Here is a 27686-nt window from a genome sequence, read left to right on the forward strand (position 1 = left end):
CCCAAACCTGAAGAGAGAATTCACATTAATACAGGAATCTGAACTGAGCTGCTGTTTTCACTCTGTTGATATCACAGAGTAATAGTAAACAACCTGCAAGACCAGGAAAATCCAGAGACCAACACGGCTGCATCCATGACCGCAGCAATCACCTGCTCAGAGCTCGCTCCGACGGCCCCTAGCCATTGCCTCATCTGTTCCAGAAATGGCACTCGAGACAACCACTCCGTCCAGGTAACAACAACCTTCTCCAAGTAACAGCACACTTCTAGGAATCGGCTGGGAACTCTTCAGGAGAAATGTGACTCAGACGCACAAACTTACTGTTTGTTGTCCAAAAAGAGAACTCTGAGCAAGCACGGGCCCCTCATTGCCAATGATCATCCTATTTCAGGATGTGTATGAAAAAATATATAACTGTGATAATCTGTGTAAGATTTATTTTGCAGGAAAAAAAAAGGTTTTTGCAGAAACTTTTATCCCTGCCAGTCTCCAAAAATACGTCCTGCATTTCACCAAAGCCATCATCATTCACCAAACCCATCATCAAAAGCATGACTTGCACAGACCAGCACAGGCCAAACCAACCCCAACCACCAAGTGCAAAATGTACCCGTCCATCACCCCATCCACCCCCCGACACCCCTAATAACCCCCAAACTCCATGGAAATGACAAATATGTCCCAGAATGTAATATATTTAATGTCATCAGCAGGTGCTTGCAGACAAACTGCATGGCTGGCTGCAAACCGGCGTGACACAGCAGAACAGATCCAGGCACTGGATAAAGACCTGGCTGCCAGCAGGGTCATTTTATACAGGAGTCATCCTGCCTCTTGTGTCTCCAACCTGATCCTCAAGGAAGACCTTCAGAGAAGAAGGCTAAAAATGAAAATTTAACGTTCTTCTGGATACTAGAAATCGTATTTTTGATGAGAGACATCAGTTTTATGGCCTGTGTTTCACAGCCAGCTAACTCCCTCCTGCTCTCCGAGAGATAATATCCTGCCTTTTGGTATCCATCTCAAGAGGCTCAAGACTATCACCACCTTTGCCCTTGCTCACAGGTCTCTGGCCAGCCAAATTTCCTTTCAAATTCTGGAGCAGATGTCATCACTAAAGGTTCCCAACCCATAACCTGAAGGTTGTTTCTTCTGCTTAAAACTTGGGGGTGGGCTCTGGCATCCAAATATTTATCTGCTTTTCCAGTTTTATGCCAGTGCTATGACGGATGCAGCATCTCTGCTCAAATCCAGTTCATTTTCATCCACTGATACATTTTGGGGCAATTATTTAAATTATTTAGCTTCTTCATTAAAAAAAAAAAAGCCATTCAAAACAGTAATAGTTTTGTAGTGATAGTAAACTGCAGCATCAAATAAAACAGCTTTCGTAACATCATCTCGCTTGGCATGATCTGTAACAGAGCTGCTACACCACAGAAACTGGAGTGGGAACATAAATCTAGGACATCGGTCTTGCTATAAATAACAGTTTGTCAAAACATTTGCTTCTTCTCAAAGTCCAGCAGACAAATCATTCGGGCCCTCCGCTGACCTTGGAAAGATTTTAATTATAAGCTTTGGAAACCGTGTTGTGGATTCAATTTCTTTCTTCTGCTGGTGTCGTCTCACAACCGAGGGTAGTGCCAAGCAGACTGCGTCTCGCTGCAAACGCAGGAAGCAAAACTGCAGAGATGCTGAAATGTACCTAAAAAGTCTACTCGGTTTAGATGTTTTAAAACTACAAGCCTAAAAAAAGAGTCAGGATCCATTAATATATTAGAAAATAATTATACGACTTATAAAATGACAATGTTTTTGTGGCTGGAAGGCTGAATTCTTTACCAGGAACTCAGGGTTGCCCAGAGAGGCTGTGGGGGCTCCTCCTGGGAGAGCGGCACAAGGCGCCTGCACGGGGCCCTGGGCACCCGGGCAAGCCCCGGGCTTCTCCTTATTCCCCTTAATTTATACCTGGTTCAAGTCAGAATTTCCTAGGATACATTTGGATCCATGATGTGTTTTTCCTGCCAGAGAAACCAGCTCTCCACAGTCCTGACTCAGTGCAGAAACGTAGCGACGTGCCACTCGAACGTGTGTGGGTACTGAGGGCAATAAAGCATGCAGACTTCAGGACATGCATTTTTAATTTATTTTAGTACGATAGTTGTCCCTTTGGTCTTGAAAAATACATGAATGTCACATCCCAGGCTACAGTCTAAAGTTTATACTCCAGGCTAGCGCTGAAAAGGGGCTGTTTGTGATCAGAATCCCATCACGATGTCTAGCCTGGGAGCCGTATCTCCATCCACAGCAACCATTTGGGTTTCTATTTTTTAGTGGCATTTGTATTTGAAATCCATTTCTTTGCTTTGTAAGCTGGAGAGAGCCAATGGCAAAACCCATTGTAACGTAGGTAATGAGACTGAAATTGCTTCCTAATGAGTAAGATCACCATGAAATATGGCAGCAGCAGCATTTTCCATGGAATGAGACCAAGACGGAGAAAATACCTGGCAAGCACAAAGTTGCAGGCAGTGCCGTGTTATATTATGTTCTCAGAAGAAAATCAGTAAACAGCAGCGACCCAAATATTGCTGAAAATACACTAATCTAGCTGGGTACACCGAATATTTTTTGTTCCTCTTCAAAAATTGGTCCAGATTCTTTCCCTTTGGTAGTTCACAGTCAAGCAGAGGAACTGCTGTTCCGTAGGGTGTATTGTGTGTTTCCTTCCACATCCGAAGGAAAGAAAGAGCTACACCTTTATGAGATCCTCTTCAAAAACCGAGACGCTGCCACTGTATCCTCCTGGCAGCAGACTTTTCTGAACAGTCTCTTCAGTCAACCGCAACGGGCTTTCCTGAGCCTGACTTTTCAATCTTCCTTGACTGAGGCATCCACATATTTTCCAGTTTTTCTGTGCAGCTGCTGATCAGGTCACGGCTGGCAGCAGTAAACAACACTCTGCTGAGCTGTCAATAGAGCACTACTACATCTGAGACGCTGGTGTTATGGGGACATCACAAGGTTTTGGAGATAGGCACATGCTAACGTTTTACAGGAGGAAGAGCTGGATCATCCAGCTTTAACTACGTGCCAGAAAAGGGCTGATACTTCAAAGGTCAAGTTCAGAAGATGGTAGGAGGGATGAAGGCATTTCTGTTTGCGGTGTTTAACTGAGTTCTGGGTCCCTGCAAACACTTGAGGACATTTTTCAGTCTAAAGACCTCTGAATTTGTTTCTGAGGTTAGTGCCTTCTCTCTGACTGCACAGTACAGCAGCTGAAAGATGTGTGAGAGACGCAGCCCGTTACAGGCTGCATGAGTCTGCTGCAAGAGCAGCTGTTAGGTCTGTCCTCCCCAACCCTTCTGTGATTTTCTACCTCCCCCCCAAAAAAAACAAAACCAAAATGAGTAAGAAGAAGAAAACCAGAAACAAATTGCAACCTCCTCAAGTAGGAAAGTCAAGCTGAAGGGATGGAAGAAACCAATCTCATCCCTTTCTGGTTTCTGGTTTGTTTTTAAGGAGAAAGAACAAGAGCCAGGCACTGAGGTTATTTGTTCTGTACGTGGCAGAGCTATGGGAATAGCAGGTAAGTTACAGGGGCAAAGAGGAAAGCTACTGTGGCTCTCAAGACTACCTCTAAAAGCAATACAAAAAATCCACAGGGCTGTTCATACCTCTCCAAATGAGACATGGAAAATGTGCCTAGCTAGCAACCAGCTACTACTCTCTCCATGTGGAGGGAAAAAAATAATCCTTATAAAATTGGTGCTTCCTACGCACGGGGAAAAAGTAACAATAAGGAAATTCTCAAAACCGTCTCCGCTGATGTTAGGTCTCTGACAGGATTATCTCACGATTGGGTATTAAATCCTAATTATATGAATAAAAGTCTCCAGTAAAATAACACAAAGTGGTATTTCGAACTGAAGCACAATCTTTTTTTTTGCTAGTAGACTACTGCTCAGCATTCTTCTTTCTCTATTATTTTAGTGGCTCAGCAAACCCTCCCCAGTAGGTAGGAGCTTCTATTTTACATCCTCTGGATTATCTGAAGTAAATCAAAGAGAAGTGTTTGCATTTTTTATAAGAACGCAACGTGAATATTCTAAAATTCTTCACTTTTAATGTATAAAAACAACTCGCACACAAAACTGATTGTCAACCCCCTCCTTGGCTGCAAACAAGTTATTTGCAACTGGTGTCTCAGTCGCCTGTGTTTTAATTAGCAACACTGGCGTTTACCTCCAGCTTCAGCAACAGCTCCCACTGTTGTCTAGAAACACTGAGTGCATTGTGAAGTGTGTTTTAAAAAAACATGGTTATGTGTTGCTGTTTTCTTCTTTTGTCTTGTACTCACGCTGCTCCTAGCAAGTTACAATGCATCCTTTCATTTTTTTTTTCCCCTTTCTGTTTTCTGTGTAAACAAGATGTTTTATGCAGCAGGTTTAAAACACTTCCTGAGAGCCAAATTACGGAATACATGTGCACCGTGAACTAATTAGATTTATTTAAAACTGCGTAGATTTTAAATTTAAAGAGCATTAAAATATGCTTTGATTTCAAGGACGAACCATTTTAAAACAAGCTGTCAAATGGAGAAGTTGCTAGCTTATCCCTGCAAGACTTCATAGAGAAATCAATTTCTCTTTGTTTACCTTCGCAGTATGTTGCTAAGCTTGCTGAAAAGCTGCCAAAATTGCCTTCTTGAAGGTATCATTAATAGGGAAGCTTATGTATTACACTTCTTTGGTAGACAGATAGCACACAGATGATAGAGAAGGCCTGATAAGTGAGACCAAATATGAAGTTTCATCTGAAGACATCTCAAGGAAGTTTTAAAAGGTCTTAAATTCTTTTCATTCTTTTTTTTTTTAAACTAAGGAATTACCTGATAATCATTGAAACCATTTTTCTTTTGCTCTGTTGACTGAATATCAGCGGTTTCAGCTCTATGCAAGGCAACGGCAACCCCACCATGCGAGGCTTTCTTGCTTTATCTGCAAAAGCATCATGCTCACATGCTCTCAGCTGATGGGGGACTTCACCCACCTGGCTGTGAGCTGGAGAAGCCCAACAGCAGGCTATGAGCAATCCAGGAGACTCCCCAAGTGTGTTGAGGATAACTTCATGGTCCAGGTATGAGAACCCAACGGGAGGAGAAGCGTCACTGGGCCTGGTGCTCACCAGTGGGGATGAACTCATTGAAGAGGTTTAGACTGGAGGCAGTCTGGGCTGCAGTGAGGGTGGTAAGGCCCTGGCACAGGCTGCCCAGAGGAGCTGTGGATGCCCCATCCCTGGAGGTGCTCAAGGCCAGGCTGGATGGGGCTTTGGGCAACCTGGGCTGGTGGGAGGTGTCCCTGCCCATGGCAGGGGGCTGGATCTCGATGATCTTTAAGGTCCCTTCCAACCCAAACCATTCTGTGATTCCACGATTCTGTGATTTCTCATCTACAAGTATTTTTTTTCCTTCTTCCTTCCATTTGTATGTTAATTTAGGAGTACACAGAGCAGTCACACTTAAGCCCTATCTAATATTCTATCACCTCTCTCTTGAGGAAATTTTACCTGTTTCTTACTATAGTAGATGCTCACTCTCTCCTCAGAAACACCCAGGAAGATAATCAAACGCATCAGCATGTACAGCAGTTTGGACATTTTTCCTGTTTTTCTTGTGAGAAGTCTTGTCCCGAACAGGTCTGTCATATAATTACAAGCAATGCACTAAGTGTAAGAACTACCTGCTGTTGAAACCACCAGAAAGATGTAATGAAGAGGTTTAAAAAGTCCATGGACTTGTTCTCCCAGTCTTATATCCTTTGAGTCATCTAAGCTGAACCTTAATAAAAGACTTAATGAAAAGAAAAATGTGGTAGGAAGTAGTCCCGCCTGGGTCTTCAGAGTCAAGGCAAGGCCAAGAATGATTCAAGTGAATGTCCCATTAGACTCTTCCCATCAGAACATCTTTAAGGCAGATAGGAAAACCAAACCAGTGATGGATATGGAGAGGGACAGCTATGTAACTGCTAAGAACATGACAATTAGTACACCAGGGCATCGTAACTTTTTAAGAGGCCTGGTTACATCCCGGTTATATTGCCTGAATTATCCACAAGACTTACATTTCTGTAACAATACCACCATAGCTGCTTGAAACTGGCAGGAAGATTCGAAGACTGACTACAGGGTGAAGTTATACGGTTGTATATACACCAGTGTGACTATTTTGATTAAATGTCATTCCCTTAGCTGGAATAGCTTTATTGCTCTGATCATCTCCGTATAGATCAGACTTTGTACAGCAACTACTATAAAACAGTCCCATGAGAGAAAAATGATTATTTTGGGTTCTGTAGATATGCCTTTCAGAATAATGCTTAAATATCACCCAGTATATTATCATTTGTTTTATGTAAATAAAATCTTAATAAAAAGTGTAAAAGTTTAAATGACTAACACACTGACTCATTTTTGGTATGACTTAACATTCCTCACATTCAACACTAACAGTGATTATACATGCATACATACAAATTACTCAAAGAGGATCTTTAAGAAAAAGGACATTATAGTTTGTATGTACATCAACTGATCTGGAACAGCAGCGTGGGTGTAATATTGACAAAGCTAATGATGCAAATAACACGTACTATGAAGGTATGAAACTGTGAAAAATTATCAGCTGTTATTCTTTCCTACTCATGCCAGTTCCTGCAGAGGACTAGAAAATAAAGATTCAAGCCTTTTGCCCACCTCCATGTGATATTTTATTTGGCTCAAAGGAGTGCTTCCACGTCTTATAGCACAAAGCAAGAATTGCCTTTTATCCCCAAACTTTAAAATTACATTTCAAAGAAAAAAAAAAAAAAAAAAAGACTAGAGGAAGAAAGCAGTAAAGATATTAGAAAAGGTTTGGGTAAAGGCAGTCAATCCTCTACCAGGTAACAAGAGAGGGTGTGTGGGTCTTGAAGGAGAAAGAAGATACCCAGAAGAAAAACAATGAGAGAAAACAGATAACATGGAAGATTTCCAAAGACTTTGTCCTACTGTAAGCAAAAGCCTGGACTGCCAACAGTAGCACCATGATTTGGGAGTCCTGAGCCAGACACCTCCTGGCCAGAAGAAGGGCAAATATTCAAAGCTACTTACATTATATTGATGATTAGCCACGGGTTTGTAATTGGTGGTTACTGCTTTGTCCAGCTGCTGTGATAGCCTTACAGGTTTAGAAGATTCTTCTATCTGTAATCTTCAAAAGAAAAGAAGAATAGAATTAATAAAAATCTTCAGACAAGCACACACTCGAAATGAATTCCCCAAATCTGCAAGTATGAACCATCCCTTATCGAAGGCGAGCTGCAAACAAATAATAAGGCAAAATAAAAGAACACTTCTGATTTTTTTCCTACTCCTTTTGCTTGAGGACACTGTGGATTATTAGGACACTAGATGTTACTGAAGATACTGAAAACCAAGCAGTTGTGAAGGGAAGATACTAAAAGCTGTGTCTGAACACAGACTTCAAAAGCCTCACATTCACATGGAAACAAAGCCCTTGTATATAGAAATTATCAAAACCAAAGCAAATGAACCCCAAATCAGCTTACTTGGCTGAGAATTGAAAAAGCTTTCAATTTACCTCTGCTGACAGCCAGACAACAGCAAAATCAGACTCCATGATCTTCTCTCAGATATTTTAATGTAAAAATAAAGATTTCCGTGACCTTTCTTTTGGCACTCTAATATAGCATCAGAGCACAAATAACTATTTGAAAAGCACTTTTACAAACATGAAGACAGAGAAATCCACCCAGTTTCAAAACAACATGCAATCAAGTCTCAAAGAAACAGCTGACAAAAGGTGACCTTTAGTCCTGTTTGGACTATAAGAAGCAGAGAGGTTGAACAGATTTTGTTAAGTTCATCTCTTTGTAACTTAAAGATTACTTAGGATGGTTTTGAAAAAGAAAAATTTTTGAAAAATCTTTGCAAACTCGTCATCTGTTCTATAGATTTAATTAGCCTTAATGGACCATTGCCTTGTACTCTAGATTTCTGAATCAGCAGAAGGTACATCAATGCCTTCTTCTGCCCAAACGTAGCATGTTTCTTCTAAGCTTGAAGGAAAATCAATCTGAAGGTAAATGACTGGGTTTACTACTGCTCTAGGAAATACAGGTAGAAGTTTTTGTAAGAGTTTATCATCTGGCCTTCAATCTAACTAAATGATTTTAAAGATTTTATTGACCTCATTGCCAAAGGTCTCCTGAACTCTAAGCTTTCAGAAAGAAGCACAGACATTACAGGAAAGCTAAATCAATATTGTCCAAATTTTTTTTCTCCATGTCCTCATCTCCAGATTTTTTCTTTGTGGTCTCAATAAATATATATATATATATTTAATTATTATTATTTATTATTGTAAAAGCCTGGTTATATGACGTGTCTTTTTAAAAAATCTTCTCTTGCAGTTATCTTTTTTCCAATTTTTGTTACACGGGGAGTTTTTCTGTTCTCCCTCTCCCTCCTATCTTTTACCTCACTTCTCCTGTCTCCGTCTTTTCCTTCAGTGTAGGAATCAGAGATACATTTCCTGCTAAACCTTTTTACAGATATTGCTTCTGTTCACGAGACTGGGGCTCCTGGAGAAGAATTACGCATCTAAATGTCCCATCACCTGACTGCAAAGGACTAATGGTGGTAATCCACCATTAAGCCTCCAAAATAACCTTCTCCAGACCTCCTAGCATCCTTCTTTTTCTCTAATAGCTTTCATTTCTCTTCTGTTTTTCCTCCCTGCCCTTTTCCAGAGTTCCAGGGTAGCCTTTGAAACAGGAGAGGAGAAGGGGAGCATCAGGAGCATCAGGATGGCCACCTTGAGGATTAAGCCACAAACTTTATTTATCCATTTTTTCAAGATTTTCCGTATTAGCAATTAGGAACTCCTACATAACGCTTTAAGTTTCTGGTAGGACATTTAGTAGGCCCAACAACCAGCCATCCCCTTCTTTCCTTCACACCCCAGTGCCACTCGATGGCTCACACAAAACCAAAGAGCTAGGCCGTGACTGCTGAAGGCCCCAGCCTGGAAACTCGTCTCTCCTTTTCATTTTTAGGCCACTGCACCACCTTCACGTGGCCCAGAATTTTATATTTGTGTGGTGATGTTGTTCCAGAGCCACCTTCACGTGGCCCAGAATTTTATATTTGTCTGGCAACGTTGTTCCAGAGCCATTCTCACTACAACACAGTTAAGAGACAAACCAGGCTCACGACACCACTGAAGTACACCAGAAAGTCTCCTTCATGCTCTCAGGGAGCACGAGGCTTTGGAGGGTGGCACTTTTCCATGATTAAATCCCCCTTTCATAGGGTTTTATATTCATTCCTCTTAACAGGGTCACCGTCCAATATCCGCCATTTCCTCAGGAAAGCAGCCAGAGAATATTAGCCCTTCCATAATGAAATGCCAGAAGAATGCAAGTACGGACTGAACACGTTTCCTTAGAAGAAAATGCTTTATAATGGTAGCGTCAACCCCCCTCTAACTTCTTAATAAATTAGATATTTAAGCATGCAAACAACGGAGAGCTCTTTAGCCTAGAGCCTGTAATGAGAGCTTCACACCGCCGAATGCTAAAGGGCTCTCCCTGTTCTGGCATTTGAAAATTACACCACAGGAAATTTCATCAGTGAAGCTTCCATAAATTAATTTTTTTTTCCTACTTCTTTTTTTTTTTGCATAGAACACCAGCAATTTATCTCTTCACATTTTTCACTTAGGAGGACTTGCTGCACAGGAAGCACATTTCAGTGTTTTTATTTTAACCTGCAAACTGCTAATTTGCAAAATGTAGAAAACCAAAAGTGTCGAACTAGTATATCTTTGAGAGGCCTCCAAAGGCTTGTTGGCTGTTAAGTTACACATAACATGTGCAGTTCCCCAGAACACAGCAGAGAAAGTAAAGGAAAACTTCTGGCCTTCTGAGGAAACAGGCTGCAAGCCTACCGAGTTATAAAATGGTTATCTAAGTGTGTGAAATGACAGAAAAATTCACAAAGATGGCCACGTGCCAACTAACAAAAATATCTACATCTCATGTCTGCCATCTCAGGTGGAAATTTCAGAGATATCAGTGTTAGATTTCAAAATTTCTTGCATTTGTGCCAATGGTTTCCCAATTTTAATCCAAAGATCTCAGCCCATCTTCAGGAAGCTGGCCAACACTACGGTGCTGATTTTTCTTCCTCTTCCCACCTGATAAACTGCTGTGGTGAAAAGCAAGAGCACATCACATCCCTGGGATCACTTCTTAATGCCAGCAATTACAGCAGTTGCCACATGCCACTATGGAAATCTAAATGGGAAGCATGGTGACTCACGAGGCAAACCTTTTTATTAATATGCATTTATTCTACCCATGCACGCTGCTCTTCGTCTCCCTGATGGCTGCCCTTCTCATTTCATTTCTGAAGTGCTCACAATCTCCTGGAGGATGACAGAGCCTCACATTGCCTTCTTTCTGCCAGATTTCCGGGCTGAATATGGTCACAAATTACCAAATTGTTGGCGTGTTGAAGCGCTGAAATTTGCTTAGTGCATTGCGGGGTAAAAACAAATACCCTGCAATTGCTTTATCCAGGCAATTTGTTGGTAGAGATGCTCTTTGTGGTGAAAATGTGGTGTGGGGGGGTTCAAAACTATGACATCATTTTCCCATTTTCAAAAAGTAGTAGGTCTGGGTGAATATAATTGGTTTTTGTTTTAATTTGTATAGCTGTTGTTTGAAGAAAGTTAAGGAAACATATATATTCACATATTCTAATAATTACACAAATTTATAACAAAAGCTGTGAATTACACATTAGTTTTGCCTTTCAGACTGCTGTTTTAATATGTAACAGATAACACTACTTCAGAGTGCTCATTTCCTAAACAGAATTTTAAAAAGCAACATTAAACCAAAAATATTATGAAGCATTTTAGACAGCGTGTTCTCAGAGTGGATCTGCTGAATCTTAATTGAAGCTGTTGGTAGGAATAAAAAAAAAATCGATAGACTTTCTGAGTCACTGGTGGCACTGATTTAAAGGAGCAGGGGCTTTTTACCTATTACTCTTGATTATGATTTGCATGCGTGCGAGAGTTAAAAGCCTTAGCCGTGGAGCAGAACTACACACAACTCTCCGAGGACTTAAATTTTCCACATGGCTCTTGTTGCAATAGCTAACACCATAACTCATGCTAGTATCTGGCCTAAAAAAAATAAAAAATAAAAAGAGAATGCAGATCTTTTTTTCTAAAACTGCCAATAAATTAATGATACAGCAGCCACCAGCTTGCACACTGTGGCTTTTCTCTTCCACCCCCACAATCAAATATAGCTCTTCTGCCCTGAAATCCAGCAAGTAAGCAGCATGGCATCAAATTCACCAGTCATTTCCCAGCAAAATACATTTTATACCGCAACTCTGATTTGTCATTGTGACTAGAGTTGAATAAAGGGAAAAATATTCAGGCAGGCTGGAAATAATTGTATAGGAGTTGTCAACATGCAGCAGACTCTCTGGGGAAGACAGATGAAGGCAATATTTACATTCGTATGAAGAGATGCTTACTGGCTTTTAAATGCACGAATCTTTCAGCATCAAGAAAATAAAACACAGATAAGCCTTAAAGTAAACCTTTAGAATAGATGATTTCCTCTGATTAATCTTCTGTCACACAACAAATGTTTCAGAGATTAGAAACAGGTATTAATCAGAAGCATTGCTAGCATTTGAATTCTTGACATTTCTAAAGAAATTGTTGTGAGGAGGGGACCGAAAAGTTTCTATACCTTTTTGGGCTTGCTTTTATTTATACAGGGCACTAGCAAGGAAGGAGCCAACCTTACTGTACTTTATTGTACCTTATTGTACCAATTTTGTACTCGAACAAGACACAGGCAGCTGCATTACATGAGCTTCACAATACCTGAAAAAGGCAACCAAGGTTTTCTCTTTGCCTTCATACTTTGCTAAGCACCCCAAACATGACAGAGGTAGCTGTGTCCTGCAAAATCATGTAGAAAACAAGCTAAGAAGTTAAATACATGTGTAATAATAATAATATAGCTTCCCACCAGCTTGTCTTGTGTTTATGTGGACCACACCTTGCTTAGGTTCAGGTAGCACCTTTTCTGACTTTTCTTCCAAGGAGGAGTAAATTGCACGAGAGTCAACGGCAGAGAAGACACAAATATTCCTAAGAGATGCTGAAATTTCACAAAGTTTTTGTACTTCTGTGGGAATTAAGAAAACTCATCACTCTGTGGGGCTCATCCTCCTGATACACGGCAGCACCCAACCACCAGCAGCAGCACCAGAAACCACCAGAATGACTTCATTTGCAGAAACGCACGCGAGCAGACCAGAACGACGACAACCTGTTGCCACGCGAAGCCATCTGTCATTTATTCTGAAAGCTAACAACTAGCGAGATGCAAATTCAGCACGTCTCATCTCACTGCGAGCAGAAAAATCCTCTCGTCTCCTGTTACATGGAAGCAGGCGACTGCAGCCCGCTGTGTAGCTCTGTCTATCCTTCTCTTTCAGACACAGCGCACACACCGAGTCAAGGCAACGTGAGCCCAGCCCCGGGTGTAAGGAACAGACAGAGACAAGGATGAGCTGAATGGAAGTGGCGTTATTAAGTGCATTTGCCAGCATTAAGTACTGAAACATTTCAGATTATTAGCACGGTACATGATTTGTAACTAATTTGAAGTCCTGAAGTCTTGGCATTTCAAGAAGAGTGCTGCGATTATTTTACGTTCAGGAAACCTGTAAGGTTTTTCTGAAGTTGTCATCTCCAAGGATGTATGCTGAAGGCTGAGCAATGAATCATTTGAACGTAAGATATTTTCAGGCCTAATATTGAGACAGGCACCACAGTCATCACTGAGACTCCAATTCTTCGTATCTTTCTCCAGCACAGAACACAAGATGATATGAATGACAATTTGTCAAGAAGTAGCCATTTCTTATATGGTTTGGGTTTTGTTTTGATAAAATTGAAATAATTGATTAAAACCAATAACCTCCCATTTTTTCCTCTGAGTTTAGTATTGCAAAGGATTGAAAACCTTTTGGGCTGAGGTTGTGAAGATAAATAATGCAAGGATAAAGTAAGACAGCCTTTAGCATTCTAGGCATGATACAATGGAATAACCTTCCCTAGTGTTTGATGCTCAACTTCAAACACTTTAAGCGATGCCCTAACGCAACCAGCAGGAAGAAAATGCTTGGCATCCTGGATATCTGAAATCAAGCTCATGTATGTCTCTTGTATTCTTCTGGAGCATACTGACGGAGATGGGCTCTGGTGGTTGCTGGTCCATACTGGGGATGTGGTAGAGGCTTATCATCTGAGGCTAAGCTTAAGAAGGAATCCTAACTCACAGCTATCTTTCCTGAAATATGACTGTTAATGAAGGTTAATGAAGGTTGTAAGTGGCTGCTGTCTTTATCCATTTTGTTTGTTGCTTCCCCCCTTCGCTTATTATCCCTCTTTGGGATTAGAAGGACCCTTTTCAGATGCTCTCTCCATCTACATGCCTTCCTGATGACCCTTCAGCCCTGTAAAACACTCTGTGCCCTCCCTGTCCTCCCTGGAGGGCCTGGTTCAAGCCAGCATGGACCTTGAGCCACGTGAAAAGCCCCTTCCACAGCTGTCACGCATGCTGTGCATCAACGGGAAGGCCTGTCGCAGTCAGTCATACTTACTGCAAAGAAATGAACACCTTCTTATTATGATTCACATATGCTGGAAGGGCAGAGAAGTCTGCGGCTTGGTAATTGCTGTAAATGTCAAGATTTTGCAGTCCTCTCTATACCACAATCATCACAGTCAATCATTTAGTGCCCAGAAGGGAAACAAAACCTTTTTTATTGGTTTATTACCGTACTTTCAATATTTTCTTATTAATACACACACCACAAATGTCTCTGTCCAGTCTTCAGCCTGATACAAATCCCAACAGAAGTGAGAAAAGCAAATTCAAGAACAAACAAAAGCAGAACCACAAGGGGTGGTCTTCTCTGAGGCTTAAACCAGGGCACAGGTGCATCCCTGCAAGCACCATTGCGTGCATACAAATTTGTTTGCAATTCATCTTAAATTCTAAGGAGGTAAAGCTGCAGGACACAATGCATTTCTGTACTGAGCTGTTACGTTTGTCACTCGCTCCAGCAACAAAAAGGTCTAAAAACTAGGCTGAAGTAAAAGCAGCGTGCTTTTGTGTTGCCCAGCGCACGCAGGCAACCTCAAGCAGTGACGTGAGACGAGGCAGAAAACTGGCAGGGTGACAAGGTGTGCCAGGAAGAAGGAATTAGGCAACACGTCGGAAGAAATCAGAGTGAAGGTAGGATTTGGGACATCAGAAATTTCTGAATTCCTTTAGAAAGGATGACATACAATTTTAACTTCATACATATCTGAACACACAGATTTCATAGTCATTCCTATTGAAAAAAAAGAAAAAGGCAACTATTCAACACCACTTCTTCCTCTTTTGTGCTATGAGACAATGGCCACCAGCTGCATTGCACTACCCTGCCCTTCCCGTCAGGGGCAGCTGCCCATCCGCCCCACCTACAGCAGGGGAAAGGCCGGGCTGAGTTCATTTTTAACCACCCCCAGCCCACCCTTTTCCCTCCATCAGCCTTTCCCACTGATGTGTTCTGCACCACAAAGTCCCCTTCCCCCTCTGCCACCCCTCGAGGAGGCCTCTGAAGGCCAGGAGAGGTGACCCGAGGGGCCCTGCCCTGGTAGCTGCACCAGGCCCTGTGCCTCAGGCCCATCCTACCCTGGATTCCCACTGACACGAATAAACAACCTGTCTGAAAGCGTGTGTGCCTGTAATGGAAACAAGCACCTCTAAATCACTTACTGTTTTAAGAAAAACTTCAACCTGAAGAGTTTCCTGGGTATCATAAAGCAACTGATTCCAGCATTAGACCTGGATGTCTGAGGAGATAAGAGGAAAACACTGACTTCCTGCTGTAAAAACCAAGACAAAATAGATCTATAAAAACGAAGTTACCTTCAGGTATTTATCTATTTTAAAGGCAGAAATGGCCATTATATTCATGAAATGATAATCTAAATTTTTCTCTGGTGTACTGCTGACTGAAGAGTATCTAGTGATAGTTCATGCTCATTATGTCAATTTTGCTATGCTACATCATTTTTAGAAAAACGTCCTGTCATGATTCAATAAAAAAATGAAAATGATGAAGAATCGCCATATGCTTGTGCCTTTTTATTGTGTTTTTTAAAGATAGTCTCCTTTCCCACTTCCATTTTCAAATGTAGTTTCCTTTCCCGATCCCATTTTCCTCAGTCCCCAAATTTCTTCATAACAAAGGGTGGTTTTGTTAAACACTATGTAGACTCAGAGTTTAGAAGATGAAATTTAAATTCTTAACTATTAGTTATTTCTAAAATTTAAAAAGTAAAAAAAAATCCATAGTCTGAAAAATCATAAATAGTTTTCTTGCCCAAACTAATCTGTTTTCACTTGCTGCTTGGAAAACTGTGGTAGTAAGTAATAGGGACTTGCAAATCCAGTCAACAAAAAGCTACACATTTCTTGCCAGTGTGCTGGGATGGAGCTAATTTTCTTCATAACGGCTTGTATGGTGCTGTGGTTTAGCTCTGTGGCCAAAACAAAGCTGATAACACACCCGTGTTTTAGTCCTTGCACTGCACCCGGGTATCCCTGCTTCTCACCCTCTGGTGTGCAAGAGATCGGGAGGGGACAAAGCAAGGCAGATGACCCTAACTATTCAGAAAGATATTCCAGGCCATACAACATCATGTTCAGCAATAAAAAAGGGAAAAGTGGGGTTTTAGGTAGGTTAACCTTTTTCTCAGGAACTGGCTGGGCATCGGTCTACTGGTGGGAGGTGATGCGTTATCACTTTTGCCTTGTTTTGTTTTCTTTCTCTCTTCTTCCACTTATCCTTTGGTTATTAAACATTTTCTACCTCATCCCATGAGTTTTCTTGCTTTTACTCTTTCTTTCCCCTTCCCCCATCCCACCAAGGATGAATGGCTCTCTGGTGCTTAGCTGCTACCAGGGTTAGCCCCCAACCTGGTGTCTGCAGCTCCAGAATTGCTGTTTCATTTCGCTATGGGCAACAGGAAAGAATAATTTTAGGAAGGAGTCTTTTAGACAGAAGAGCCATGTCTTTACTAAATCCTAAAAAGCCTAAGACTAAAATTATTGGTAAAAAGGTAGATGGTTTACAAGCTCAGTCAAGTCGCTCTGCAATTCTTTGACGAAATTGCTCAGGTATCCGAAGAAAAGCTATAAGGAAAGAGACAGACTGTTGGCTAAGAGTCCCCAAATGAAAAAATATATATGTATAAAATCTACATCATCTCTGCTACCTCTCCTCTTCCAGTGACAACAGGAACAGCGCTCCCCTTCGCTCAGCAATGTCTTCAGGGAGCTGCAGCTGCCAGCGCTCTGCCTCCAGCTAGGCACTTCCATCCCTAAAATGCCACTTACCAGATACCTCGTCACTCCCCCTGTAGCTCTGCAAACAGCCACAGCATCTGGCTCCATTGGGGATCTTCCAGTTAAAATTTACTGTAAACAATTTAACAGTTTGTGGCAAGCTGGGAAGCATTTGGATTACTGCCCTAGAAAACCTCGCTGCCTCAAACACTTCAGGTTTTCCCCTGCCTCTTCCTTCCTTAGCCTGCAGACCTAAAAATGCCAGATAAGCGGATTGTCTTTTTGAGGACATCCACTCACTTCTGCTAAAATAGACTTGGAAACAGCCAGCAAGGGGCTGCTGCAAAGGGCACTGAAATGAAGCTGCTCCAAGGAAGCACTTTGCTTGCATGTGTGTAAAAGTGCCCATGACTACATCGTGCCGTTGGTAGCTGAAAAGGTAAACCTGCACAGTTCATCACTGTTCAATAGCTTAATCGTATGCTCATACTAAGCTGCTGAATTAACCCACCCAACACTTTGCAGGAAGCAAAGATACCCAGTTGTTGAGCTGTGAAAACACCCTTAAAAGCAAAATCAGCATTAGGTTAAAAGACGAGGTGCGTATTCTCAGCAAGCCTAGGAATCCTCCGCTATAAATGAGCAAACACACAAAGGGAGAGAAACCCATCCTTCTCCTTAGTCCATGTGAAAAAGCAGTCTTGCTTATCCTCTAATGGGAAAAACTACTTACCAGTTTCTGGTGCTAGCCGCCAAAAAGAAACGAAGCACAGCAAACCAAAGAGCAGACTGAAAGATGCATCGGTTTAAGCAGAGGAGATTTTTTCTTAAATTTGATCGTCATTCTTTCAGCCAACTGTATGTCCATTGCCAACTGTACAGCACTCTGCCGCTGTGCTCTATTTGTTCAAATGGCTTAATTACATTTTACCTCCTCCTCTTTTGCAAGGCCGGCGCTTCCCCAGCTCCCTCTCCCACTACACTGCCCACCTCCGCTTGCAAGCCGCTGCCGTGCCATTCCTCGCCTGTCCTTTGCCTGGGGACCGTGCTCCCACGAGCAGAGCAAGGGGACATGTTCTGCTCTCCGGGTTACGTGAAAGGTTTTACACCAGCCTTGCATCGTTCAACCCAGCTTCAATCATCTTCCTGGAGGTCTGCTCTTTGAAATCTTGCTGCAGAGGGCAAATGTTAGTGTTATTTTCTTTTAAAAAGTAAATAAATAAAAACTTTGGGTTTTGCGCAGCATCTTTGAGGCATATAGTGCTCATCACAGCCACAGCTTTACCGACCCTAGCCCTGTTACAAGATCTCCCAAAGATTTTGAAAATACCTTCAGGATGTGGAAGCTCTGGCTCAAGACTTCAGCTTCAAGCTCTGCTGCAACTCTCAAAGTTATTTTAAAAAAGCTTTCCAATCCTTTTTTTTTTCTTAAAAAACGCCCCGATGACCAGAAGGCACGACAAAGAAACGGCTAGGTTTTCTGGCAACTGAGCACAGAAGCATAAGACAAAATTCTGAATAATATAACTTTTAAAACTAACTTTGCCTTTGTTTTGGGGAAAAAAAAGAAAAAAGAAAAAAAAAAGAAAAAAAAGAAAAAAAAAAAACACAACATGAGCTTGGTAGCTCAGAATATTATCTTTTGAACACTCCCTAGGGAGCTTATTTGTTAAGAAATAAACTTAGCTCCATGCTCTAGTCAGCTCTGCTACATCAGTATTCTCCTCTTAATTAGAGACTTTCAGAAGAGTGTCTGTTATTTGTGAATACACTGAAACTCACCCAGACTTTGTGAAGCTGTACCTATTCTGTTATTAAATAAAAAAAACCAACAGATTTGATTACAGATTCATCTGGCATGACAAATTCCAAAACCGGTTAATGGCTGAGGCACAAATGTTGTCTAGCTTCCCTAATAGGAAGCTGTATAATTGGGTTTGTCCCTAAGATCTGTGTGAAAGCAGACTCTATGCAAGGATAATTCAGTTGAGTAAATCCTCCACAGAAAAGAAAGAAAGAAAGAAAGAAAGAAAGAAAGAAAGAAAGAAAGAAAGAAAGAAAGAAAGAAAGAAAGAAAGAAAGAAAGAAAGAAAGAAAGAAAGAAAGAAAGAAAGAAAGAAAGAAAGAAAGAAAGAAAGAAAGAAAGAAAGAAAGAAAGAAAGAAAGAAAGAAAGAAAGAAAGAAAGAAAGAAAGAAAGAAAGAAAGAAAGAAAGAAAGAAAGAAAGAAAGAAAGAAAGAAAGAAAAGAGAAAGAAAGAAAGAAAAGAGAAAGAAAAGAGAAAGAAAGGACAAAAAAGTCAAGAAAGAAGCTTCAGAACTGTTGTATTTTAAAGAGTGCTCTGCATAATTTTTCCTAATTACACCTACAGCTGCAGTTCAAAATATATATGTATACAAAAAGAGATGCTTTGTGGAAGTTTCATTTGTTTGCCACAAAACTGTATGGAATCAAATCTAGCAATCAGTAATGCAAGCATGAAATATAATAAGCTGTAATACTATTATTTGTGAGAATAAGAATTCTTCAATTTTTAATTCAGAATGCAAATCCGTATCAAATGGCAGCCTAAAGCAGCGCATCTTAGAAATGCTAATTGATGTTTAACTTCATAAAAAGTATCTTGGGATTCAAGATATTGAGACATTTAACACCAACATGAGGAGCATCCTGTATTAAATAATACACTGTCTGTAGAGGTTACACGGCAGTAAATTTTATCAAAATGTTTTGTGAGCTCAAAGTGACGTGAATTCCTCTTTCCAGTGGCATACATTACATATTTTTATGAACAATCACTATATATCCCATACACTTGCCACTTAACAAAATGACCATTTTTATTTTCCCAATTCATTATGTCCCCTGTCACGTTCCTTTCTTTTTACACAATGCCATCAGCTTAAAGCACTCATTCCTCCTGGATTAATTACTGGCTTTGTACGCAAATAAAGTTAAGAGCATCTCTAGGAGAACAGGGAAAGCAAAACACCTTTGGCCAAAGTTGTTATGTTTGACAGCTTTGGAGCTGGTGGACAGTGCTGAAATTGCGTGGGAGATGAAATTTTAAATTCTAGCCCGAAGTCCAGAGGAGCTAAGGATGCTCTAGAGGAAAGAACTGGAAAACAGAATCGCTTAAAAGAAAGGAACAGCTGCAACAAACATTTAATTCTGAAAATGCAGAAAATAGCTTTAAAAGCTCAACAAGTTTCTTCCAATTAGATCTTTTCGTACTGTACTATTTCTGCAATACTTCTCAGAGTACCTGCTCTACTCCACCGCCATCCTTTAATTGTATTAACTACGCGGGATTTTGGAGGCTTCTTACATCTTTCAGTGCTGAAAGGAATGGATAATAAATCACCTATTTATTTATTTATCATGTACTGCTTTCCCAGCTGTATTGCTTACAACATCTGTATCTAGAGCTGCAAAACACTTTGTGTTTGTGGTGAGTGGGGAATAGAGAAAGCTGTCTCTGCCAGCCTGCTTCTTTAAGCTACACCCAGGATCAAGACTTCTATGGCAGTTCATCATTTCAGCCTAAGTAGTTCCTGCTTTAGAGGTCACAGGATCTGTCTGAGCTGCAGGAAATAGATCCTATACACTGCATTATTTTCTGTACTTGCCTTAGCAAAAACAGAACACAAACAGCTTTTAGTGTCGTGGAATAATTTTGGAAAATCCTCCATTGCAAAGGAAAGGGGAAACTTCTTATTTTTACTATAGAAAAAAGCCAAACTTATGTGAAACGCTGTTATAATTAATTAAAAATTTCTCTCCACAAATTAAGAAAATAATTTGCCATCACTTCTTCTCAAGTGCAAATTCTATTAATGGCTGCATGAAAATTAAATCTGAAAAAGCGACTGGCAATCCACAGCTTGAAGCAGAAAAGAGTAAGGAAATAGAGTAAGAAAACGCCAAATTACAAAGAACACACTTGTGAATTTAAATAACATACCTTTACAATGGGTATTTTCGCATGCAACACCCAGCGTAACACAGAAAAGAAACACCTTAGTGCCATGAAACGCAAACGACCTGAAATGGGACTTTTCTCTCTTTGCACATGTTCTGCGACAGACGGTACCAGAGCGGTATTTGCTGCAAATGAGTTGGGATCAGTTCTCGAAACTGAACTCCATCGATGAACAGATTGCACCATCTGCTTCTACTAATATACATTAGAGAATGTGTATTTTCCATAGCTGCTTATTTACTCTCTAATCAGAAGTCTGCGAGATAAATAGGTAGAGCCTGGCTACGGAATAGCTGCGAAACATTATCATTTGTGGATGTCAGGGGTGCACACAAAAAGCAGTTAGGTTATGTGAAAGCTGTGCAATGAAGTAATGAGAGGAAATTAGGCAAAAAGATAAAAATAAAGAAACACGCTGGGATACTACCCATTATTGCACTGATGAGAGAACTACAAGTGCAAGAAGCATAGATGTAATAAAGTTTTAACCAATAACATGTAGGGAAAAAAAAAGAAGAGAAATAATTTCCCAACTGAAGCATAAGTAGAGCTGGCTGGAAATGTGAATTTTTATTACATGATTTTTGTGTTTTCAAGAAAAAAAAAAATCTTGAATCAGGAGGTAAGCCAACATTTAAAGTTTTCATGGAACAGAAATCCTTCAAAATTTTGTTTTGGAAACCCAAACATGATGTTCCCAAAACAAAATATGCTTTCCCAGTATCCTCGGCAGCTGCCGACTGAAATTAATGCCATTCCTGTCGTTTCACAAGTGTCATTTCCGTGGCTTGCTGTGGTGACAAAAGCGACAAAAAGCGGGTTAGGTTCCAGCCTGGCCCCTCCAAAGGCTTCCGCGGAGACTTGGCCCCAGCACGGTGACTTGTCCCCACCGCAGGAGCTGCGCAGGGATGCCAGAGCCCAGCGGTCCCAGGGCAGCTGGCCAGATCGTTTCAGAAACCTCGATGCCTGCTGCAGAAAGCAGGCTGATGTGTTGGTTAAGTGCTCACCTGATCCGCCAGCTTTGCAAAAATGCATCTGAGTTAAACACCTGAGAGGCCAGGGTGAGATTTCAAGGTTATTATTCTGTGTGTTCTCTGTAGTGGGGATGATAGGGCAGGAAGATTAACTAATGCAACAGTATTTCATTAAGAATGGCAATTTTCTCTTCTTTGTAAAGGCAGTGAAGAAAAAAAAAAATCCACTTTTAGGAATTCTTAAATATGAAGTCTTAAAGGTATGGAAGAAGTGGTGTAAGAGCAAGCAGAGTAGACTAGGACTGTTCGGGCCTGGAGAAGAGACAAATAAGAGGGGACAACAGTATAGAGGGCTGTTAAACACTGGGACAACTCAGTGATCATGTAGTTAAAGTGAGCACAAATCCACCTCGGTGCCTCCTTTGTAGCTCCAGCACAGCTCCACGTGGGTCCGTAAGCAGCAGCTGACGAGCTGGACGTGCCTCGTGCTCACTCCGGCTACACAAAGCTGGCAGTCCAGAAAGAGAAAGCCTAAGACGATGTGATTTCTTCTCACTCACTTGAAATGACAGGTCTGAGAAATGTTAATTACTGGGCCAGTAATCAAGTGTCATAAACAGCCACAGTAGAGTAGAAAGAAAAAAAAGAAAAAAAAGAATTGAATGTCATTCCAAATGTGTGGCGGATTTAATTAGCTGCTGCTCGGAGGTATCTCAACAGAAGCACAGGATCTAATACACGGATACAAAGGCCTAGATTGTTGCAGTCCTATGGCTGGAAATAAATCTGAGAGTGACGTTGAAAGGAAGCCTTTGTGAGCTGGGAAAGCATTATTCTGAAAGCGTGGCTCTTGACTTGGGAGTCTTAGAGGGAAGAATCTCAGAAGACACAGATGGACAAAGGGGAAAAAAAAAAAAAGAAGAAAAAAAAGATGAATCTGGTTTTGCTTGAAGCTTGGAAATGCTTGTGCCACAGAGCTGCTGGTAAGACATGCAGAGGAACACCATCATTTCACTCTTCAAATCTGGTCTGGTCGGCTTCTTTGTGCATCTATTTCCCCAGCTGAAAAGGCAGCACAAAATCAACCACCTAAAACGCGATGCCTTTCCTGACCCCCGAACACAGCCGTACGATACAGAGCATTAACAACCCCCACTGGGCCATGCCCTGACCAAGTGAATAGACAGATACCACTCTGGAATAACAAGCAGGCTAAAGAATTCAGCCAAAACCAAGTAGAAGGATAAAAACATGAAATATTTTTTTTTCCTGCCTGCCAATGAAACTGTAAAGGAATTAAATTACCTGCTCAGGGCGTACATCCATGTCAACACTGGGTATTTACACTCTGATATGACAAAGAACTAAAAGTTTAAAACAAAACTTTAAGAATTACTACATTTAGGTAGGAGAAAGCACCATGCTCGTAACCAGATCAATGCCTCAAGCAGGGAACCCTGTGTATCTGTCCAGACACCCGCGTGGCTTCTCACCAGTAATCTCCTCAGGACAGGAGCCTCATGAAGAATGAAAATGCAGACAGAAGATGCTGCAGAAGACTAGGAGTTCAAGAAGAGCATTTTTAAATAGCCAAGAAACAATGCTGCAAATAATAAAAAAGGGTAATTTCTTCTAAAAGGAGTAATGGCGCAATATGGAGGAGAAAAGATAACCAGCAAATAGAGAAAGGGGCCAACAGGCAGCAGTTGTAGGATATTAATCCTCTGTACTTCACATAGGAGATTGGGGAGATCAGACAGATTTTTTGTGTTGTACTAGGGGCTCTTAGGAGAAACACATCCATTTGGAGGTAGAGACACTGAAGCTGCTGCTGCCCTTTATTCTCCACCCAGAAGTCAAAATGCAGCATGCTGGAGGCTTTCTTAATGAGGAACGGGAATGGTTGATGGCATCAAATATTCCTTTCTTGCAATCTTGTTTATTAAAAAAAAAAAGAATATCTATCTATCTATCTATCTATCTATCTATCTATCTATATATATATATATACACACACAGCTTCATTTTCCGTGGGGATCACCTACTAGCTGCTTGTTTTGAGTCATTTACTTTGACAGTTTTTCCAAAAGGCTCCTTTCTGCTGCAGGCAGGAGCTATGCCTGAACGGGAGGGATTCTCTTGTCAGCTGGGTTTTGTATAGCTAAAGCCTGACTTTTCTTTCCCTTTTTTTTATTAATACTGCCATGAAGTGCAAATACCTCTCCATCATGCCAAACCTTCAGGATGTTTTTTTTTTTCTTTAACTTAGGAAACACTCTGAACGAAACCAAACATTTACTTTTTTTTAAAGTCGGAAAGATGTCTATTATTTGGATGAAACCCACTAATTTCTCCTAATAGAGGGCAATAAGGAAGCGTGTGCTAACTGCCTGCTCCCCAAGAGCTCCGATCAGATAACTGTTTTCAGCCTTAATTCCTCTCGCTGGGGTCTTTCAATTCATACTCAAAACTGAAAACAAAGCCAGGTTCAATCTGTTTGCTTCAGACAGTAGCCGAGTCCAGGGCAATTGCTTGTGTTTGAAGTGATCAATGAAGAGAAAAGACATTATCTGTCAAGCCAGTGTGAGAAACCGGATTATCTGAAGAGCACTCGGGTGACAAAGCAATGCTCAGTCATTCTGCGTTGCAGCACGGGTGGCCTCAATCTTGCAGTTTGTTTCAGGGGAAAAAAATAAAACACAACAACCTTAAAGCACTATTTTCTTCACTTACATCGTGGAGGCAGACCAGTACGGACAGCAGTATGTACTGTACAACCATGAAATACATCTCAGGTGTGTGACTGTACCACCACTGAAGAGTTAGACTAAATACCTGCTGCAGTTGATGGACGTTTTCCTTGATCAAAACCACTTCACTGGTGCAGGATGTCACGACACAGCAGTAAATTCAAAACATCATTTAATCTTTGCCTTTAAATTTTGCCACATGAATGTCTTGCGCATGAGTCACTTTATATAGAGACATACAAATACACCAAAGGCCCACAGAAACATCCAAGCCAATGGATTAACAAGATTTTTCCCTTACTTCTACAAAGGACATTGGTCTTTCTGAATTTAGTATGAGCTCGTGTGCTTGCTTTCTAGCAATTTTCAAGTATTTCTACTAAATATCACTTCTACTTAGCACTCAGCAGGTCTCCTAAAACCCAGGCCTGAACTCTGTGTTTATTATTTCATTAAAACAATTGCTTATGCAAGGTTTGGACAAATATGTTTATACATCATCTTCTCTGGATGATATACAGGACACCTGTACTCCATCCATTAGTTTCTGAAATTGATCTACCCATAATCTGTGCCACTCCAAATTACTTCATGCATAATTAGGCACTTCCTTGTTTTCGTTACTCGTGTTTCTTTCTGCGATGTTTACACAGCACCGATCACACAGCTGCCCTTGTACAGATTGGAACATATCACTAATTACTGATGTTTAATTTGGTTGTATTCCTCTACAAGAGAGGATATTGTTTTCAAGGGCCTTGTTCCTCGCAGCCCAGATGTTCAGGGACCATGAAGTCACTGAGGTGCATGAATTCATTTGAGTTTACTGACCACAAATAAAATATACATGCCATTTTATTTCCTTAACTTGTGTATATTTATCTAGAACCTAATTAACTAAGGCTGCTAACACCTTCCCTGTGATGCCTAAAAATACTGGTTTACATTTTTTTTTGTTTACTTATCTTTAAAAAATCTGTTTTTACCTCTTTTACCTCTGCTTTTACCTCTTTGAAGTTTGAAATCTTTGTTGGAAAACAGTATCAATAGGTCAGTTCATAACTTACTGGCTTTCCTCTCATCAATTTCAATGAATGACTGCACCCCTGTTCAGGCCAGGCAGCTGCTTTTCAAGCAGCCCTCACAAATTTTGATTTCCTTCATCCATCGGAAGTCCCAGTGCAGGCACAGAAGATAAAAATACAGTTCTATTTATTTCCCCAGAACTGTATTCCATCTCCTCCATTTTGCCAGCTTCTACACTTTCACAAATTATATGCTTAGATAATTAAGGCATGTGAAACCTCCCAGCTGTACTATGATCATTTATAAATCTGAAGAGGTGTGCAATAGAAAACAACTTCTTAGGTTAGAAGAACAAAGTAATGAAACGAAATAATTCCCATATTCCAATCTGTGTTCAGACAAATTTGATTATAAAGGCACAGGCTACACAGCAGCTAATATACTTCACTGAATACATAAAAATACAGATCATTTTCCACGTGTTGACTCTTGGGCACACTCAAAACAACAATCAGCACATGTACACAAAATATTTCCTAACCTAACTTAACGTTAATGAAATTAAAATTAAAGCTTAAAAAAGATAAAAAATCAGAGTTATAGGTGTGGTTTTTTTTTTCTTTTAACAGAAGGATGTATTAATTGATAATTCATGGTGCCACACCATGGAACTTTCAGTCCTCAGGACAGAGAAGGAGGAAAAATGTGTGTTCATAACTAAATGTTTCAAACCTGAAAGAACTATTTGCTAGCATTATCTTTGCTATGGTGCCACAAACTAATGCAGTTTGTGGGAAGCATCTTCTGCCTACAACGGACACTGCATTGGATATTTATCTACTAATACAAAATAGAGCTAAAAATAGTTTTTAAAAAGCAATAAAAAGTTTTAATAATCTACTACTTGGATTGGATGATTTAGGCACCAATTTATAAAACCTACACCATTACTCCTACTCCGTTATGCAGCAGTGTAACTGCTGTAGGTGTTCCTCTTCATGTTACCCAGGGTATCTTTTCTGGTCTATGTTACAGTAATAAAGTGAATTTTATATTACTTTTGTAGAAAAAATTTTATATTACTTTTGTGGTAGAAAGGCATCCTGGCTTGTATCAGGAATAGTGCAACCAGCGAGAGCCCGGAGGTGATCGTCCCCCTGTGCTCAGCTCTGGTGAGGCCGCACCGTGAGTGCTGGGTTCAGTTTTGGGCCCCTCACTACCAGAAGGACATCGAGGCCCTGGAGTGTGTCCAGAGCAGGGCTACGAAGCTGGTGAGGGGCCTGGAGCACAAGTCCTGTGAGGAGCGGCTGAGGGAGCTGGGGGTGTTTGGGCTGGGGAAGAGGAGGCTCAGGGGAGACCTCATTGCTCTCTACAACTACCTGAAAGGAAGGGGTGGGGAGCTGGGGGTCAACCAGTGACAGGACCAGAGGGAATGGCCTCAAGTTGTCCCAGGGGAGGCTCAGGTTGGCAATGAGGAGACATTTCTGCTCAGAAAGAGCAGTCAGGCACTGGGACGGGTTGCCCAGGGAGGTGGTGGAGTCACCGTCCCTGGGGGTGTTCAGGGAAAGGCTGGACGTGGTGCTTGGGGACGTGGTTTAGTGGTGACACTGGTGGTAGGGGGATGGTTGGACCAGATGGTCTTGGAGGTCTCTTCCAACCCTAATGGTTCTATGACAGGGAAAAGGGGTTAGGTGCACATTTGACTTTTGCTACATGGGTAGAAATGAAAATGGGCACTTTAACTCTGCTACAGTTTAGCAAGAAGTACTGGTATGATTCAGTTTCATCAGATGTGTGAATATAAATTCCCTAGGGATATAATTAGCTATATTTTATCATAAATTTCATTCCCATGGACAGCTGCTGCTACTGCATCACACTGATAACAACAAAGACCAACTGACACTGAAGACATCATCTGAAATGTGTTTTTCTGAAGACATTACAGTAAGAGAATCATTAAGTAGTGCTGAATAAAAGTACCGATAGTTTTTTCCCAGTTGGTTTACCGTATCGACTTGAAGGGCAGCTTATTTTATAAATATAAACAAATCAACCTTTTCCAGTTTCACAAAGTTACATCTATCTACAGAAATCACCTTTTGCTCCTGATACCAAAAATACCGTGCATGAGAAGCCTCCGCTTGCTGCATCCGTACAGGCTTTACAAGAGCCTACAAAAACATCCACTTGTTTTGAAAGCCACGATTTTGATCTATTTACCTCTTGTCAACCAAAAGGTCATTTCTCCACCGCAGCTATTTCTCAGTGCTCTGAGCAACCTGATCACAGATTCAGCCTTTTAAGGTGCCGTACTTATTCCCTGCGTTCCCAGAAAGAGCACCTACTTTTCAAGAACTTCTCTGAAAAGTCCTTTTTCCACAATGGACCACCAAATGTGATGTTGCTCAATGATCTTGCTTTTTCCAAACAGCTCCCAAA

At 41.0% G+C, this 27686-nt stretch overlaps 1 protein-coding gene across 1 annotated transcript in view; it reads right to left on the reverse strand.

Annotated features, from left to right (window-relative positions):
- GTF2F2 (general transcription factor IIF subunit 2) overlaps positions 1–27686 on the reverse strand; it is an 83274-nt gene that overhangs the window by 7077 nt on the left and 48511 nt on the right. The window contains exon 7 of the mRNA XM_084302087.1: positions 7156–7255. Within this exon, the coding sequence (XP_084158213.1) occupies positions 7156–7255 (100 nt within the window). The remainder of the gene's footprint in view (positions 1–7155; positions 7256–27686) is intronic.

Source organism: Netta rufina (assembly GCF_964035555.1).
Source record: "Netta rufina genome assembly, chromosome: 1".
NCBI lineage: Eukaryota > Metazoa > Chordata > Aves > Anseriformes > Anatidae > Netta > Netta rufina.